This window comes from Pogoniulus pusillus, chromosome 17 (assembly GCF_015220805.1).
Source record: "Pogoniulus pusillus isolate bPogPus1 chromosome 17, bPogPus1.pri, whole genome shotgun sequence".
NCBI lineage: Eukaryota > Metazoa > Chordata > Aves > Piciformes > Lybiidae > Pogoniulus > Pogoniulus pusillus.
This window is the reverse complement of record NC_087280.1, coordinates 852,756-870,824: the sequence shown is the minus strand read 5'-3', so window position 1 is coordinate 870,824 and position 18,069 is coordinate 852,756. Positions and strand designations below refer to the sequence as shown.

The following is an 18,069-nucleotide window of genomic DNA, read 5'->3' as shown; positions in this document are numbered from 1 at the left end:
GAGCTCTCAAGGCCTGGGGCAGGTTCCCCAGGGAGGTTGCTTGTTCCAGGCGCTGAGGAAACCACGACGACGCTGACTGGGCGCTGAGGGGAACAGAGCGTCCCCGGCACGGCGCTGTGCCGCCCGTCGGGGGCTGGGGCACCGAGAGGCAGCCGCCAGCAGCCGCTGCCGCTCCCCGCGCTGCCGGCCGAGGCTGCGCCGCCCGGGGCTGCAGCGCTCCCCCCGCCCCGCCGCATGGTCCGGCCCGGCTGCAGCGCTCCCCGCGCCCCGCCGCATGGTCCGGCCCGGCTGCAGCGCTCCCCCCGCCCCGCCGCATGGTCCGGCCCGGCTGCAGCGCTCCCCCCGCCCCGCCGCATGGTCCGGCCCGGCTGCAGCGCTCCCCGCGCCCCGCCGCATGGTCCGGCCCGGCTGCAGCGCTCCCCCCGCCCCGCCGCATGGTCCGGCCCGGCTGCAGCGCTCCCCCCGCCCCGCCGCATGGTCCGGCCCGGCTGCAGCGCTCCCCCCGCCCCGCCGCATGGTCCGGCCCGGCTGCAGCGCTCCCCCCCGCCCCGCCGCATGGTCCGGCCCGGCTGCAGCGCTCCCCCCGCCCCGCCGCATGGTCCGGCCCGGCGCGCGCCGGTTCCATGGCGACGAGCGAGCCGCCCGCGGGCGGAGGCAAGCGGCTGAGCTCATTGGCTCGACCTGGAGGGGAGGGCGGGGCAGGCGCAGGCGCTGTCCAATCGGAAGCGCTCCCGCCCCGGCGCGTGCCGGCGGTGGCTGCAGTTTCCGGCGCGGCGGCGGCGGGGCGGAAGCGGCGGCGCGGCCATGGCGTCGGGCGGCGCCTGCGGCTCTCGGTCCCCTTCCCCTTCTCCCGCCCAGCGCCTTCCCCCTCCCTTCCCCGAGCCCCATGGCGGCGACAGCGACGCGCCGGGGGAGGCTGACAGCGACTCGGAAGGCGAGGATATCTTCACCGGCACCGTGAGTGTGTGTGGGGGTAGACCCTGCCCGGGGCGGCTGTGAGGGGGAGCGGTGGGACCAGGCCTGTCGGTACTCGGCGGAGAGCTCTTCTCCGAGCAGCACCCCGGCACCTGTGGGCAGCGCCCCGGCATCCTCCGGGCTGGGTTATGGAAACCGAACTAAGCGGGAGGTGAGCGGCGGCTCTGGGCTCGCGTCCGTGCAGGGAGCACCTCAGGCACCTTGGGTGGCTTTGGAGTCAGCAGGGTGCCCGGGGGTCAAGAAGCAGCTTCCCGGGGTCCCGCAGCAGTGGGACTGGGCAGTGGCTGGAGACAGGCTGCTCTCGTGTTTCCCTCGGGTTGTAACCTCGTTACTGCAGCACCCAGGTGCCTCACAGGAGCCCACCGGTGTGAGGATCATGGACTCATAGACTGGTTTGGGCTGGAAGGGATCGTTAGTTCCAGCCCCCTGCTGTGGGCAGGGACGCCTCGTAGACCATATTGCTCAAGGCCCTATCTAACCTCACCTTGAAGATGTCTTTGTGTCACCCAGGCAGTCTCCTGCTGCTCCATAGCCCTCCTCAGATCAGGGGCAGGGGCACCTTGGTGGTCTGGAATGCGATGGTGACCACAGCTCAGCATCATTGTGCAGCTTGGGAGCTTTCACAGGGACAAGCCTCATCTTCCTTCAGCCCTGCATCAGCCCTTGTCCCTTCAGTCTCCAGAGGGCTCTGCTGTAGCTGATGTGGTGCCTGCTGCCTGGTATTGGGGGGGCCAAATCCCATTTCCAGACCAGAGGAGACAGGAGGCATCAGTGTGCCCCACTCATGGTGAGGAGGCCACCAACGCTGTCATGGAGCTCTTGCCTGGTGTCCTTGAGCTGTGCTCACTCAGCAGCAGGCAGTCTTCTGCTGGTGGCTTAGCAGCATGAAACAAGGTGGGAGTGGGACTGGATGATCTCTGGAGGTCTCTTCCAACCCATACCATTCTGTGATTCTCTGTGTGGGGACTTGAGGGTGGTTCTGGCCCGTGTGAGCTTGCAAGGAGGAGGTTCTCACTTTGGTCTGAGCAAAACAGAACAGCAGGGTCATACATTTGAAAAGAAGTCATGGAGGCACAGCCCTGACTTGGCAAGGGGAGGTGCAGATACCTCTGGCCACCAAGGTGACAGCCTTGAACTGCTGGCACCTGCTTTCTGTGAAAAACTGGAAGATGTAGTAGGTAGCTGATGGTAGAGGCAGCCTCCCAAAGCTGCCATGGGGCTTCTCTGCAAACAAAGCATCCCTGCTCCAAGGCCAGAGTCTGCTCAGCTAAAGCAGCTTATCAGGTGCTTGCTGTTGTTGATGCAACATTTCCCAACCAAGAGCTGGCTCATCTGTGGGCCCTGGTGGCTTTGCTAGTCTCTGCCCTTGAGTGTTAGCAAAACATTCTGTGAAGCAGGGGAGTGAGGCTGCTGAGGCAGATCCCACACAGCTGCTGACATCCAGGTGCCCTCACAACCAGCAAAGAGGTCTTTGGGCCAAACACAGCCATAGCCAGAGCTGGGCCTGATCTGCCTGGTGGCTGTGTGACCACAGTCATCTTTAGGGATGCTCTCAAGGGCCATCTCTTCTGCCACGAGGCCTGCTTGCCCATGGCAAAGAGTCAGGCTTTGTCTGGGGAGCTTCTGCCTGTGTGCCTGGTGGTTGGGGTGTGCAAAGTCAGGCCCCTGAGACGGTGAGTGCTGTGTGGTGGGCTGACCTAAAGAGGCTGCTGCTCTTCTGGAGTACCAGATGGAGAAGTAGGAGCAGGGTGTGGCCCTCTCAGTCTTAGGAAGTAGATTTCTGCAAACTGAGATTTGAGTCACAGCAGCAAATCGGGGAGAGTCACCAGGGTGACCTCAGAGCCCACCTTACCCTCTCCGTGTGGGGTGGGAGTGTTTCACCAGCCTGAAGGGCTGCAGAAGCAGAGAGGATCTGACAGAGACCTGCCACAAACGTCCCCAACATAGGACACTGCTGGCAGCAGCCCTCTTGGCTGGCTAGCAGGAGGTCCCTGTGGTAGTAGCATTCTTGGCTCGGGTGCAGGTCTGAAGGAGCCTGGGGTGGGGCTGGCTGTGATGCTCATGTACCTCTCTGCCACCTGCTCTCCATCACTAGCAGATGCAGCTCCTGCCCGTAACTGCTGTGATCTCCTGCAAGGAAAATATCCCAACACAGGGGTGGGGACTCTCTCTTAAAGGGTGTTTGTGTTTTTTGTACCCCAAGACTTGAGCCCCCCTCAGAGAGGAGCTGCCTTAGCTCTGCTTTGCTCCTTTGGCATCTGTGGGAGCCGCTGGCGTTTCCTTGCTGCAGAGAGTGCCCTGGAGCCTGTTGGCTGAGAGTGGCTGCTCACAGTGCTCCATTTACTAACCATCAATGACCTGTTCCCTGCCAAGACCTTAAAGACCAGCACTTGTTGTCCCATCTCTGCTTGGAGTCATTTGTGCTTGCCTGGCCTCCTGCAAAGGGAGGGACGATTCGTGGTGCCGCCACTCATCACGCTTGGCCTGCAGCAGCAGCCCAGAAGCAGCTCTGCCTGCTGCTGTGGTGGACTGGTTGTTGTGCAAGCTCTTGGGTGAGCTCTCACCTCAACCTCAGGCCTGCCCCCAGCAGCTGGGACTGTTGCCCCCAGCAAAGCTGTGCGCCAAGAGGCTGCTTGCTGTGGCACATCAACGGTGTCAGAAGTGCTGGCCCTGGGGCTCAAGATGGACTGGTCCTGACTGAGCTGTGCTTGGGGAGCTTTGGGTGGCAAAGTGATGAACAGGACTTTGTCAACATTGCTTTAGAACACACTGAGAGGTGCCTGGCTTTAGGCCAGCAGTCACAGCTGGGTCCCTGCTTCAAGGGATGTCATAGGAGAGGTCAGCACAGCTGCACACAGCCAGCTGCCAGTAGTGGAAGGGCAGCAGAGTTCCTGAGCTGCTCTGGCACCACGTTAAAGCGCAGCCCAGCTGCCTTCAGGCAGGCCCAGCCAGCCCCCTGGGGAAGTGCAGCTTACCTCGGGGTGGTGGCTGGGGCTGCTAGCAGGAGTCATGCTGCTGGCAAGGCTTCCCTGGTCCCCAGCACCCTGCCTGTGGGTGTCTGCTGCCAGCACTGGCAGTTTGGCATCTCCTGGCAGCAGTGTCCTTTGACCTCTGTGGTGCTGCCCACCTGCCTTGGTGCAGTGTCAGCACAGGTCACTGCTGGCACTGGTGTGGCCCAACGTGGTCTGGGTGGTGCTCCTGCTGCCTCTGACACCTGTGGCAGAAGGAGTGGGGCTGTGACACTTGGCTCGTGGGCTGGCACAGACCAGTGACCTGTAGCTGCTCCTGTTTGGCTGCAAGTCAGGGGCAGAATTGGCTCTGAAGCTGTGTGACATTTGGTGTCCTGACCAGCTCAGAAGCTTTGGAAGAGCCTTGCTGGCAGAGGTGGTCGTGCTCAGGGGTGGGTGGGAGGGGATCAGCCTGGGATGTCCTCTGGCCACTCTGCTCACAAGGGCTTTGTGGTAGTGGCTGTGTGCAGCACCGGCCAGAACTCTGAGCTCTGTGCTGCTCCAGTGGCCGTTCACAGCATGGCAGAATGGTTTGGTTGGAAGAGACCAAAGAGGTCGTTGAGTCCAAGCATTAACCCAGCACTGCCAGGTCACCACAGCACCACATTTGTGTGGCTTTGGAGCCTCTCCAGGGATGGGAACTCCACCACTGCCCTGGGCAGCCTGTTCCTGGGCTCGACAAGCCTTCTGGGGAAGAAATCGTTCCTCAGTCCCACCTAAACCTCCCTTTGAGGACATTTCCTCTTGTCCTGTCTCTTCTTAGCCTGGGAGAAAAGGCCAACCTCTGCCTCACCACAGCGGCTCCTCAGTGTCGCTGACCTCTCCTGTCTGTGCTGTTAACTCTTCTGCAGAGCAAGCCCCAGGCCACAGTGCGGCAGAGAGAGTCCCTGCTGCCGGCGGGCGGCGCCTCCCAGCAGAACGGCCTTGGTGCGGAGCAAGACCACCAGGACTTATTTGCAGGTCAGTCTGCTTCTGCTGGGGCTCTGCTGGGCCTTTCTGAACTCTGAAGCCTGCAGGCACCTGCTTAGCCTGCAGATTGTGGTCCTTATCTCAAACTGTAGACGCTCCAGGGGGTGTTTGGGGTAGGTGGGAGTAGCCTCCCCCAGGTTAATTCTCCCCTGGCAGGTTTAACTGTTTGGAGCTGAGGAGGATTAAAATGGGGTTTGATTTAGTTCTGTTGCCTTCAACTCTCAAGGCGTTGAGTGTCTTTTCAGAGCTAAAGGACTTTGTTCTCTGCCTTCTCCTCCCTCCATGCAGCTGGAGGAGGCATCTCTAGTAAGGACATGGCTGTTCCAGGGAACAGGAGACATAAGACTCCTCAGCAGGGGAGCAGAAGGAGGGGCAGACCCTTCACTAGCCCTGGCATGGTGGCACACCTTGGGCAGAGGCACCTGGGGCTCAGTTCTGGAGATACCTGCTAACAGAGGAGAGCTTTTACTTCCTCTGGATAAAGGAGTGTGCTGGGAAGGAGCCTGCCCCCCAGGCTGGCCTACCTGCCTTGTGAGAGCCCAGGCAGGCTTTAGCTCTGCTGGCTGCACAGCTCCTTCTGTTCCAGCTCCTAAGAGCTCTGTTGGCTTAATCTCCTCCAGCAGCTTTTCCTGCAGTGGAGATGCTCTAAGTGCTGCTTTTGCTGCTGCTTACAGGTGTCCTCCCTGTGGGCTACTCTCCCTAGATCCCCTGAGCTGCTCAGACAAGTGTTGAAATGACCTTCCCAAAAACCCAGAGCAAAGGCTCACCCTTGCAAACTTTTCTTGACAGATGCCACTGTTGAGTTGTCTCTAGAGAGCACCCAGAACAACCAGAAGAAGGAACTGGCCAAAGCTTCCAATCCTGCCCCCTCATTAGAGGTAGCTGCAAGCTCTTCTGGAACCCTCCCCCAGAGCTACGAGGAGGTGAGAACTGCTCTGAGCTTTCGGGTGGCTGTTGAGAGAAACAGGCCCAAGCTGGGGTCAGGAGCCTGAGGTCTGAACCTGAGAGGGTGCAGGGAGCAGGCTGCCCCGAGAGATCCTGGAGTCTCCTTCCCTGGATGGCTTCCAACCCCCTCCATGCCGTGGTGGTCCTGGGCAAGCTGCTGTGGGTGGGCTGCTGGAGCAGGGGGGTTGGACTGGTCCCTTCCAACGCCCAGCATGCTGGCATTCTGTGAGCTTGCCTTGCAGGTTTCAGGCTGTGACTGCCAGGAACCTGTTTCATTACTTGTAAAGGTGCATCCTAAGTGGTGCAGTTCCTGTCACTGCCATGCTGCATGCCCTGGCTTTTATCTCAGCCCCTCGGTCTGGGACTGATACGGCTGCAGTGGGCTCCAGGTCAGCCCGAGGGGACTCCTGCACTTGGGCTGGTGCAGGCTGCTTCCAAAGCCGTATTTCAGGTGGCTGAGCTGGTCCTAGGTGTGCAGGCTGTGACGGGGAGCTCCAGCACACTGTACTGCCACAGCTGGGACAGGTGCTGTAGCTGCTGTCCTCCATGTGTTGGAGGAAGCAGTCTGCTGTGTGACAAGGAAGTGCCAAGCCTGAAATGGAGCTTGTGGTCTGGTTGCCAAGCCCAATGAACCAGGTGGGGCTTGCCCCAGACCTGGGTTTTCACCTGTAGAGAGACACAAACTGTTGTGGAGACCAGGAGAATGCTCCCCTTGTGCCCTGAACAACCTACTGCACCTGAGGATGGCATCTGGCTTAGGTTGGCATCAGCTTGGCCTAAGGGAAGGAGCAGTGCAGAGCCAGGCCAGGATACTGAGCTGATCTGGGACCCCATAAGGTGTGACCTTCAGGTTCTCAGGGCAAAGGCTGTTTGGAGTCTCAGCTCTGCTTGGCCCAGTCCCTTAACACCACTCCAGTAAGAAGGTGCTGAGTGCCCCCATGCTCTGTCAGAGGTGAGACTGCTGCTACAGCTGCCCATTACTGTTGGTAGAGCTGCCCACTAGCCTGCAGCAAAGCAGGGTGTGATGGAAGGACCCTCTCAGGCTGGCTCCTGGCTGTTGAGTCCTGTGTGCCTGCAGAGCTCAGCTGAACCCTGCACAGACTCAGCACCTGGCACTGTTTGGGGTGAGAACTGAGTGCGATGTAAAAGAGCCTCAAGGGAACGGTCCTGTGCAGGGCTGAGGCTGGGCTCCCAGAGTGCTCCCTCAGGCTGAGCAGTTTGCTGTGGTGAAGACAAATCCAGTTTGGGATCCTTGGAATGTGTAGCTTGGACACAAGTGAGAAGCTTAAGGGCTTTGTAGAATGGCCTGGGCCGTGCTGGAGGGGCAGAGCTACTGTGGCAGTGTGAGCAGCTCAGCTGCCTGCCTGAACTGTTTTGGAGCATGGCTTCCTCCTTTTAACTTGTTCTCCTTGTCTGCTTTCTCCAAACAGCTGGAAGAAGAGGAACAAGAGGACAAATTTGACCTGACTGTAGGAGTGAGTGACCCAGAGAAAGTTGGTGAGTTAATGTCCCATCCTGCTGCATAGAGAGGGGCAGTTCCTAGAGTCTTAGAATCAAGCTGGTTGGAAGAGAGCTCCAAGCTCACCCAGCCCTGTCCAACCAACTGGACCGTGGCACTAAGTGCCCCAGCCAGGCTTGGCTTCAGCACCTCCAGGGACAAGCCTTGTAAGACCAGGTGCAGCTGTCACCTCCAGGTGCCACAGCTCCAGCTTTTGAGCTGTGTCTGCAAGTGCAGACTCCATCCTGGAGTGACTTCTCCAAGACTCCTTCCAGCATCTGGAAGAAATGAAGCTACACAAAGCACAGTGGCTCTGTGGCAAAACAAGTGGGGCAGAAGCAGTTTCTGGAAGGCCAAGGGGACCTTGTGGGCAGGCAGCCAGCAGTGGGGTTTGTGGGAGGGAGATGCTTGCAGTAGCAGAGCTTGGTGCCTGGAACTGTGCTGACCAGCTTGACTTGACCTGTGTGCAGTGGGCAAGGAGGAGGCAAAACTACCTTAACCTCAGAGCATTGTTCCATGTTCTGACATCATCCCCAGCAGCTGTGCTTGTCAGGGAAGCAGCTCTGGCTTCAGACTGAGAAGCAAGAAGGTTTCGCTGTTGAAAGTGGATGGTCAGAGGAAGGAGGCCAGTGCCTGGGGTGCAGAGAACCCAAAGTAACATCCAGTCACAGGGTGCAGAGCAGCCTCACGAGTGGCAGCTTGTCCTTACAGTCACAGAGCAGGAGGGGTTGGAGGGGACCTCCAGAGAATGATGATCTCTGTCCAACCTGCCTGCTAGAGCAGGGTCACCCAGGGCAGGTCACACAGGAACACATCCAGGTGGGTTTTGAAGGTCTCCAGAGACTGAGACTCCACAGCCTCTCTGGACAGCCTGCTCCAGGCCTCCAGCACCCTCACAGTAAAGAAGTTTCTCTTCATCTTGAGGTGGAACCTCCTGGCTTCCAGCTTGTGACTGGAACTTACTGTGTGGCTTGTGGTCTATGGAGCTGGGAGGTGCCCTGGCTTGTAAGCTGGAGCTGTGTTAGGGGCAGCATCAAACCTCTGCGGGCAGTCTTCAGCTGACCTGCCAGGTGCACAAGGGGAGCTCTGTGTCTGCTGGAGGGATGTGGCTGCAGTGGTTGGGAGCCCAGCCTGCTGAAGCCAGGGGCTGGCTGAGCTGCCCCCTGAAAGGGCTGCTTCAGCTGCTGCATAGCCAGGGAATTGTTGGGCTCCAGGCAGATGCATGGAGCCAGCCCAAGCGCCGCAGCTGACAAGCGCCCAATTGTGAGCACTGGCGGAAGGAAGGGCAGAGCTGGGCAGCCAGGCTGGGGAAGTGCCTCCTGGGCAGCAGGCCAAGCTCGGGCAGAGAGCTGCTGCTGCCCTTCTGCAGAGGGATTCAGGGCTCCGTCAGGCCAAAGATCAGAACTGCACCAAGGCCAGAGAAGGTCAGGAGGCCACAGGAGCCTTGTGCTTGGCGTTTGGGTGATGGTGGGAAGGGCTGAGCTGAGAATCAAAGAATGATAGGAGTTGGAAGGGACCTCCAGAAATTGAGTCCAACCCCCTGCCAGAGCAGGGTCACACATCCAAGTGGGCTTGGAATATCTCCAGAGAAGGAGATTCCACAGCTTCTCTGGGAAGCCTGCTCCAGGGCACTCTGGCAGTAGAGTTCCTCCTTATATTGAGGTAGAACTTCCTGGGTTCCAGCTTATCCCTGTTTTTCCTTGTCCTGTTACTGAGCACCACCAAAAAGATTCTGGCACCTTCATCCTGACACCCACCCCTCAGATCCGTGCAGACGTTGCTAAGATCCCCTCTGCAGAAGACAGCTGTGGCACTAACCCCTTGGTCCTGTTTTCCCCAGGGGATGGCATGAACGCCTACGTAGCCTACAAGGTGTCCACGCAGGTACGTCCGCCCCGCGGCGCCGCGGGGGCTGCTGGCAGGCAGCTGGGCTGGCTGCTCTCAGCCCAGCCACCAGTGACCTACATAGGAGGTCCGACTGCCTGGGGGCATGGATTCAGGGGTTATAATCCAGATCAAAGGATGAGCCTGGCTGAGAGAGAAGGTTTGAACCAGTTGGAGCCTTGTCTGGTTTTCCGCAGCCAGGATTGGCTGCTCAGCGTTGGGGTGAGCAGCAGGAGCAGTATCCCTGTGGAACAGCCCCCAGCACTAGGGCTGTTGCTAGAAGTTCTGTCCCATGGCATTGCCTCAGATGAAGCTGACCTGAGCTCAGCTCTCTCTGAAGAGATTTAGATGGTTTCGTGTCAGGACCTGCTCTGCTGGGCCAGTGACAGGTTACTGAGCCTGCTGCAGCTGCTGCCCTGCTTGGGGCTTTGGGCTACTGCTCTGAGCTTTGCAGAAAGTTGTTCCTAGGTGCCTGTGTAGTGGCTGCTGTGCTCTTGAGGGGACTTGTTGGCCTCCCCTCCTCTGCACATTGAGTGAAAAGCCACCAGTGTCCCCTGCAGTCTGCAGGTGATGAGGTGACTGGCAGCAGCCCCTGTGCCTTCGCGGAGCAGGGCTGATGGGGCTGAGGCAGGGCAGGGCTTAGCACGCAGCCTGTGGGCACAGCGACAGCTGCTCTGTCGGTTAGTGGCATTAATGCTGGGTCCAGGGGGAGCTCTTAGGAGGGCAATTGCTGGAAGGCCAGGCCAAAGCCTGCTCTGTTGGACCCCTGCAGAGTTCAAGCTGTCCTCCTTCGCCCCAGAAGTGACAGCAGATCTTGGTGGCCAGGCTGTGCTCACAGGGGTCCCTGGTGAGTCTGATCTGAGCGTCCTCTCCTCCTCCCAGACCACCATGCCAATGTTCAGGAGCAAGCAGTTTTCGGTCAAGAGGAGGTTCAGTGACTTTCTGGGTCTCTATGAGAAGCTGTCGGAGAAGCATGCCCAGAACGGGTTCATCGTTCCGCCGCCGCCAGAGAAGAGCCTCATAGGTGCGTGGTGGGGCTGCAGAATGGTGGAGCTGGTCCCTGTGCCAAGGAGCTTTGTGCCTGTCTGCAGTCTCAGAGTGGAGAGAAGGAAGCTGCAAAGCAGGCATGGAAAATAATCCCCAGACAAAGCCTTGGCTCCCTACTTGGAGCTCTGGGCTGAGAGGCTGCATTGGGTTTGCAGATGCCTCCATGGCTGCTTGCAGTAGAGTGTGGCCATGGTCCTGTGGGCTGCTGCTGAGTCCAATCCTGTCACCCTCCCAGTCTTGCCTGGTTTCACTTTGCCTTTTTTTCTGCTGCCAGCTGTGGGCTGTGAGCAGATTTTAAACCCCAGGTCACTCTCACTGCTGCCAGGGTCCTCCTCCTGCTGTCAAGCTCCTCTCCTGTCACCCCCATGGCCCGCACCAGCCACACCATTTGCAGCAGCTCATTGGTTGTGTCTTCTTCTCTTGGTGTAGGAATGACCAAAGTGAAAGTTGGGAAGGAAGACTCCTCCTCTGCAGAGTTCCTGGAGAAGAGAAGGGCTGCTCTGGAGAGGTACAGGCCCCCCCAGTCACCCCCTCCTGCTGAGTCAGCCTCGGGGGGGCTGCGTTCTGCCCTTGTGAGAAAAGCCTTCTCTTCCCAGCTGTGCAGCAAACCTGGAAGCTGCTGGAGAGCTGCAGCTGCAGAAAGCTGTTTTGATTATGCAAATCCATCTCCTGCTTCCAGAGCTGCTGCTGGTGTTTGGTCCAAGTCTGGACAAACTCCCCTGAGAAGGGTGAAAACTGGGCTACCTCAGAAGCCCCAAAATAGAGCTGTTGAGTGGCTTTATGAAGAGGGTAGATCAGGTGGGAAGCAACTCAGCATCTCTGTAACTCGTACCCTACCTGCACCAAGAGCCACCAGCGTCTTTGGTTCTGCTCTGCTGGCTGCTGTAGGTAGCCCCAGGATGCTGATCTCCATCTTCAGCCTCTGGAAGGTCAGTTAAGGTGTGGTTGGTAGGGGTGTGAGTCTGGATCTTAATCAAAGCTTATCAAGGTGTAATCAAAGGTCTGGCAGCTCTGATTTGCACTCAGGTCTCACTGAAGTCCCCAGGGAGGCAGGGCTCTTGGTGGGGGGGTGGGAAAGGCTTGTTGGGCCTGAATTCCAGCTCCCAGGCTGCCTGGTGCCCAGTGCCAGCACAAGGGGCAGTGGTGGAAGCTGAGGCATAGGAAGTGCCATGGAAAGAGGAGGGGGAATTTTTTCCCTGTGAGGGTGCCAGAGCCCTGGCACAGGCTGCCCAGGGGGGCTGTGGAGTCTCCCTCTCTGCAGATATTCCAAACCCACCTGCATGTGGGGTGCTCCTGCTCTGCAGAGGGGTTGGACTGGATGAGCTTTGGAGGTCCCTTCCAGCCCATGCCCGTCTGTGGTTCCAGAGTGCACAGCAGGCCTGGGGCAGCTCCCTGGGGTGGCTTGGAGCCAGGAGCGCCACAGCTGAAGTGACTTCTGGTGCGTTGCCCTCTGCAGGTACCTGCGGAGAGTGGTCAGCCATCCGACCATGCTGCAGGACCCTGACGTCAGGGAGTTCCTGGAGAAGGAGGAGGTCAGTAGAGTGGAATCAGTAGCTGGAAATAGCTGGGAAGTGCAGGAGGAAAGGCTCCATGAGCAGTTAAGGAGGCACAAAGCTTAGCGAGGAGCAGCAGAGCTCTGGCAGAGCTTGTCAAGGACCTTGGCACCCTCGCAAGCTTCCTGTGTTTGGCCTTGGCTTGTGCTGTCAAGGTCCAGTGCTGATGGGAAGAGATGTGGTGGGTTGGCCTTGGCTGGATGCCAGGTGCCCACCAGAGCTGCTCCATCACTGCCCTTCAGCTGGACAGGGGGTGGGGAAAATGTGACAAAAGGCTGCTGGGTGGAGCTCAGAACAGGGGGAGATCACTCAGCAGCGACCATCGTGGGGCCAGGCAGCCTTGATTCAACCCAGAGCTTAAACCACCTTCCTCCACCCCTCTCTTCTCCCTGGACTCAGCTCCACTCCTGATTTCTCCACCTCCTCCCCCCAGGAGCACAGGGACACAGGGAGTGGGGGTTGTGGTCAGGTCTTTACACGTTACCCTTTATCTCCACTGCTGCTTCTCACACTCTTCCTCTGCTCCAGCCTGGAGTCTTTCCCACAGGAGCCAGTCCTCCACCAGCTCCACTGACCTTGATGTCTGCAGGGTTGTTTCTGTCACTCAGCTCCTCTTTGCTGGCTGCAGCTGCACAGGGCTTTTTTTGCCCCCTTCTTACACACTTTTATCCCAGAGATGCTGCCCTTGGCCAGCAGTGGCTCCCTCTTGGAACCCAGGGGTTTAGGCTCTGTCTGACTTGAAGGAAGCTTCCAGCAGCCACCCCTGCAGCCTCCCTACTACAAAACCTTTGCCATGAGCACTTCCTTCTGGGTCAGTGCTTGTCTAAGCACCTTGTGCTCACCAGGAGCTCTGGCCCCACTGGTGTGCACCATGGTGGGACACATGGACAGCACAGGTGGTCTTTGTTTGCTGAAGTCCAGCAGGCTTGGAACGTGCTGTTGGGAGGTGGCAAGGTCCTGTGCTGGCTTGACTTGAAGCTCAGGTGCTGAGAGAGTGCAAGCTCTGTACTGAAGAACGTGGCCACTGTGGTTCCTGCCCCTCCAAGAAGAACATGACCATGTCCACCTCTGCTCCTGCTGTGGAGCAGTCATTCTTTGCTCAGGCTGAGCCCTGGGAAAACTTTGGCCTTGATGTTTGCAACACTGATGCTGTGCTGCAGGGCTCTGCTGTAGGAGCAGGGGCCATGGCAGCATCTCACTGCTGTGGCTGGTGCAGGGTATGTCCCAGCATCACTGCTTTGCTCTGCCTGCTGGGACCAGCCTCTGGGGAGGCACTTTGAAGCCCTTCTAGGTGTCTGTGTGACCTCTGGTGGCTTGAGCAGCCCCCAGGGACAGGGATTTGTGCAGCACGGCTGCTTCTTACAGCCCTCCATTAGCTTGGCCGAGCAGAGCAGGTGAATCCCACATTCCTCCTGTGTCTGAAGTTCCCTCCAGTCCCCTTCCTGGGAACAGCATCGAGGCTTCGTGAGCAGAGAAACCCTGCTTGTGCCAGGAGCCACAGGGGGCAGCAGTGCCACCCTGCTGGCCGCTCACCACGCTCCTGGCAAAGCAGACTTCTGTCTTTTGCCATAGCTGCCACGAGCAGTGAGCACCCAGACCCTGAGTGGAGCAGGAATCCTGAAGATGTTCAACAAAGCCACAGACGCCGTCAGCAAAATGACCATCAAGATGAACGAGTCGGACATCGTAAGTGCCAGCACACCTCCGGGCTGCCCTGCCCTTGCCCTGCAGCTGGCTGCTCTCCTCAGCTGTTGGAAGGCTCCCCAGCCCTGTGGCCCGTGGGAATCAGCTCTGGAATCCTGACCTGTTTCAGTGGTTCGAGGAGAAGCTGCAGGAGGTGGAGTGTGAGGACCAGCGGCTGCGGAAGCTGCACGCTGTGGTGGAGACGCTGGTGAACCACAGGAAAGGTAACGGCTTCAGGGCCACCTGCTCTCCAGAGAGACCTGCCACCTTCAGCCCTGTGTGCAGCCCTGTGTGCCCCAAGAGGCAGTTCTAAGCAGACAGCACAGAGCTTCCTTGCTCTTCACCATGGGAAGCAGGTTAAACAGGAATCCCACCTCTGGTGTCCACCGTCTTAAAGTGGTGGTGCTGAGGTGGCCCAGGGAGGCTGCCTGAGCAGAGCTGCCCACTGCTAATGAGTTCTGCAATGCTGGGGCAGCCCTCAGCACAGCACAGACAGGGACCTGGGACAGAGGAAGCCACGGGGAGGGGATTCTACCCTTCTGCTGTGCTCTGCTCAGACCCCCCCTGCAGTGCTGGAGCAGCTCTGGAGCCCACAGCACAGACAGGGACCTGCTGCAGCAGGGCCAGAGGAGGCCACAGCAGTGCTGGCAGAGGTGGCAGGGCTCTGCTGTGAGGCCAGGCTGAGAGTTGTGCTTGGTCAGCCTGGAGAGGAGAAGGCTCCAGGGAGACCTTGTGGAGGCCTCTGAGTGCTTCAAGAGGTGATCAGAGAGCTGAGGACAGAGTATTGAGCAGGGCCTGTGGTGGCAGGAAAAGTGGGGTTGGTTTGAACTGCAAGAGGGAGACTCACACTGGAGAGAAGGGAGAAATGTTTGACCCTGAGGGTGGTGAGAGCCTGTCCCGGGTTGCCCATAGAGGTGGGAGCTTCCCCATGCCTGGCACCAGTGCAGGTGAGGTTGTCTGGGACCCTGCTCTAGCTGCAGATGTCCCTGCTGGCTGCAGGGGGTTGGACTGGATGAGCTCTGAAGGTCCCACGGTGTGCTCTGGCAGGGAGCTGGGATGTTTTTCTTTCCCCTGCATGTTTTGGCTGCCTTCTGCCAAGCTGTGCTTGTCCTCCCACTCTGCTGCTTCCCTTCTCCCTGCCGGGAGCTGCTGAGTCCTCCTCCCACCATGGCCCACTGAGGCAGTGCTGCCTCTCCCAGCTGGTGTCTTCTGGGGCTCCAGAAAAGCAGCTTCTTGGGCTGAGCTCTGGGCTGGGACTTGTCTTGGAGGGTGAAGTCCCTCCTCTGAGCCTCTCCTTCTGTTCACTAGAGCTGGCCTTGAACACAGCCCAGTTTGCCAAAAGCCTGGCCATGCTGGGCAGCTCGGAGGACAACACGGCCCTGTCCCGGGCACTGTCCCAGCTGGCCGAGGTGGAGGAGAAGATTGAGCAGCTGTACCAGGAGCAGGCTAACAATGACTTCTTCATCCTGGCCGAGCTCCTGGGAGACTACATCCGCCTGCTTTCAGTGGTGAGGGTAAGCACTCCTGCAGGGCAAGCTCCAGGCTGCCCTGCTGGGCCTAGGACTCACCTTAGGCGTGCCAGCAGCCCAGGTGATCGACACCAAGCACAGGGCCTCTCCAGGCAGAGGGTGAACTTGCTGCTGGTGCAGCTGAGTGTGTGTTGGTGGTTAGATAAGAGGAGTGGGGTAGACGAGGCCTGGCTCCTCTGCTCTTCTCCAGCATGGGATGTGGAGCAAAGGTCACGGCTTGTAAGCGGCCTCAGCCCTTCCAGAGGTGGAGGCTGTGGTTCCTGCAGGGGCTGCAAGCAGGTGGCATGATCTGAGTGTTGCACATAGATCTGCCAAGCACCTGCTGGGGAACAGCTTGAGTCCCCACCTCCATCCAGCCTGCCTGGTGGCTTCCTTGCTGGAGGCTGAGGGAAGCCAACCCCACGTGAGCTGTGAGTCTGGCAGGCTGTCTGATTCCTGCCCCACTCATGTCCCACGGCTGAGTTTCTGGAGGCTGCAGAGGCTGGGGCAGCCCAGTGAGCTGGCACAAGCCTCCTTGCTCTGCCAGGCTCTAGTGGGAGGTGTGGTGGTGCTCCAGAGTAGGACCAAGGTCTCTGGTAGTGCTGGAGGTACTAAGTTCTCTGGCATGTTCTGGTGAGGAGCTTCAGACTCTCCCCATCTGCTGGCTCCTCCATCCTTCTGACCAGGCTGTCAGACACTGCTTTCTGCTTTGGCAGCCCTTCCCCACGGCCTGAATGGACACCTTCAGAAGCCTGATGGGGTCTTCCCTCCTTGGGCTGGTGATTTGCAGGCCTGCTAGAATTACCTGGCCTCTGGGCAGCTGCCTGCAGGCTGGAGATCAGCCTGGGGCCAGCCAAGGCAGCTGCTGGCGCTGCCTGCTCTGGGTGACAGGACTGAAGTGGGCAGGCAGCAGGGCTTGGTGTGGTGCTTGGGATGCTGCCAGGTCAGTGGGTGGCCTCAGGCCTGTCTGGGCCTGTGCTGGAGCTGGACTTCTACCAGAGCCAGGTGGGCAAATGCTCTGCTGCTGCCAGCCCCATGCAGAGGGAGAGCCCAGAGCTGCTTCTGAGGCCTGAGCTGGTTGGTGTCGCACGTTTGGAGAGCTCTCCACGTTCTGCCTCAGCTTTGGTGCCAGAGATGGGTGCAGGACCTCACTGATGACACAGCTCTGCTGGGCCCCTTAGCAAAGCTGTGGTGGTCACTGTCAGCAGAGCTCCTGCTGTGGTGGAGGAGCAGAGCTCAGTCTCTGCTCTGCCCTTTCAGGGAGCCTTTGACCAGCGCATGAAGACCTGGCAGCGGTGGCAGGATGCCCAGACCATGCTGCAGAAGAAGAGGGAGGTGGAGGCCAGGCTGCTGTGGGCCAACAAACCTGACAAGCTGCAGCAGGCCAAAGAGGAGATCTCAGAGGTGTGAGCAATTCTGGGCTTTCTGCCTCGGTGCTCAGCCGCCAGGCAGTGAGCAGGGGACCTTTGGGGGAGCTGCGGGCACGGCTGTCCTGCCAAGCTTGCGAGCCCTGCAGGAAGCCGCAGAAGCTGCAGGAGGGGCCGCTTGGGGTCCCACCTCCCGCGGCTCCCCCGCAGAGCTTGCGGCAAGCAGGGGACCTGCCGCGGTGGTGCTGGGGAGGCCTGGCGGAGGGCAGGTGGAGGCTGTGCCCCTGCCCTGCCGCCAGCTGCCTCCCTCTCTGCGCAGTGGGAGTCGCGGGTGACGCAGTACGAGAGGGACTTCGAGCGGATCTCTGCCGTCATCCGCAGGGAGGTGACTCGCTTCGAGGTACGCCTGGCATCGCCCTGGGCATCGCTCCGGGCATCGCCCCGGGCACACCTGCGCTCCTGGCCCCACCCCCACGGCCCATGCCGGTAGATTCAGAGAGGTGTGGGCTGGGGCATCGCTGCTGCGGGCGGGCCTGGTGCCTTTTGGCTAAGGGGGCGCTTGGGCAAAGGCCCTCGGAGCCATCAGGCTGTGGCCAGAGGTGAGCCTCATCCTCAGCATCTTGCACCGGTTTCTGTGAGGCCCCAGGAGGAACAGGAAGATCCTGGTGGTTTCTCCTTCCTCCCCAGCTCAAGCCAGAGGGTTTTGGTGGGTCCTAGAGCCTGGTCCTCATTCGTGCACCCATCTCTTGCAGAAGGAGAAATCCAAGGACTTCAGGAACCACGTCACCAAGTACCTGGAGACACTACTGAACTCCCAGCAGCAGGTGGGTAGCTCCAGCTCCTGCTGCGCTTCCTCCAGGCCGAACACCCCCAGGTCCCTCAGCTGCTCCTCACCGGATCTGTGCTCCAGACCCTTCCCCACCATCAGTGCCGTTCTCTGGCGCTGGTCTCCTTCCCCACCAAATCATGAGGAGGGATAAGGGGGGCTTACAGCAGGGCAAAGCCTCAGCATTGCACTCCCCTTGATGACTTTTCGGGGGGGGGCTGTGCATGGTGGGGGGAACCTGGGGCCAGGGCAGGTCTGTAACCTGCCAGGGAGCTTCTGCCTCTCCCAAAACACTTCTGGGCTTGGGTTGCATTGGTGAAGTGCTCCCTCTTTGTCCTTCTGAGTGCCCCCTGTGTCCTCCTGCAGCTGGTGAAGTACTGGGAAGCCTTCCTGCCCGAAGCCAAGGCCATCTCCTAAGCGGACCTCGCCTGCTGTCCGGGTCTGGGTAGCCACCATGTACCTCTGCCTCTTCCGCGCGTGGGCCAAGCCTGCTGGCAGCCCCGGGGGCCGCCGGTGGAGGCGTGAGCCGCCCGGGGCCAGCTTGCCAGCCACTTAACTCTTCTAACTGTATAGTTTGCATTTAGCAACGTCTATTTTCTTACTTGAACAGAAACTAGTTTCCTGCTCTCGGCCCCGCGGGGGGCTCTCCGCCTCCCCGGCCAGCGCCCGGCTCTGGCGCTGGCTTTAGGGTCGTAACGAACTCTCTGACTCCTGCGGTGCCATTAAACTTCTGGAATAAAAACTTCTATCAGGGCAGACAGGCTGCGGCTGGCTGTGAGCCGGGGTGGGGACACCCGGGGGTGGCA

At 59.6% G+C, this 18,069-nt stretch overlaps 1 protein-coding gene across 1 annotated transcript; it reads left to right on the top strand.

Annotated features, from left to right (window-relative positions):
• The first annotated feature begins 765 nt into the window (after positions 1-765).
• Positions 766-18,019, top strand: SNX1 (sorting nexin 1). The gene is made up of 15 exons (XM_064157151.1): positions 766-957; positions 4,835-4,943; positions 5,742-5,875; positions 7,328-7,394; positions 9,236-9,279; positions 10,162-10,303; positions 10,756-10,834; positions 11,783-11,858; positions 13,452-13,565; positions 13,693-13,786; positions 14,871-15,076; positions 16,331-16,474; positions 16,757-16,837; positions 17,190-17,261; positions 17,630-18,019. The coding sequence occupies exons 1-15, from the start codon at positions 805-807 to the stop codon at positions 17,678-17,680; spliced, it is 1,566 nt and encodes a 521-aa protein (XP_064013221.1). The 5' UTR covers positions 766-804; the 3' UTR covers positions 17,681-18,019.
• Positions 18,020-18,069: the final 50 nt, after the last annotated feature.

What these genes read in the sequence shown, in the direction of transcription:
- SNX1 (XM_064157151.1), top strand. Translation starts at nt 805, where the DNA reads ATGGCGTCGGGCGGCGCCTGCGGCTCTCGGTCCCCTTCCCCTTCTCCC. An exon ending in AGTTCCTGGAGAAGGAGGAG is followed by an intron (nt 11,859 to 13,451) that starts GTCAGTAGAGTG and finishes CTTTTGCCATAG; the next exon opens with CTGCCACGAGCAGTGAGCAC. An exon ending in GGGAGGTGACTCGCTTCGAG is followed by an intron (nt 16,838 to 17,189) that starts GTACGCCTGGCA and finishes CATCTCTTGCAG; the next exon opens with AAGGAGAAATCCAAGGACTT.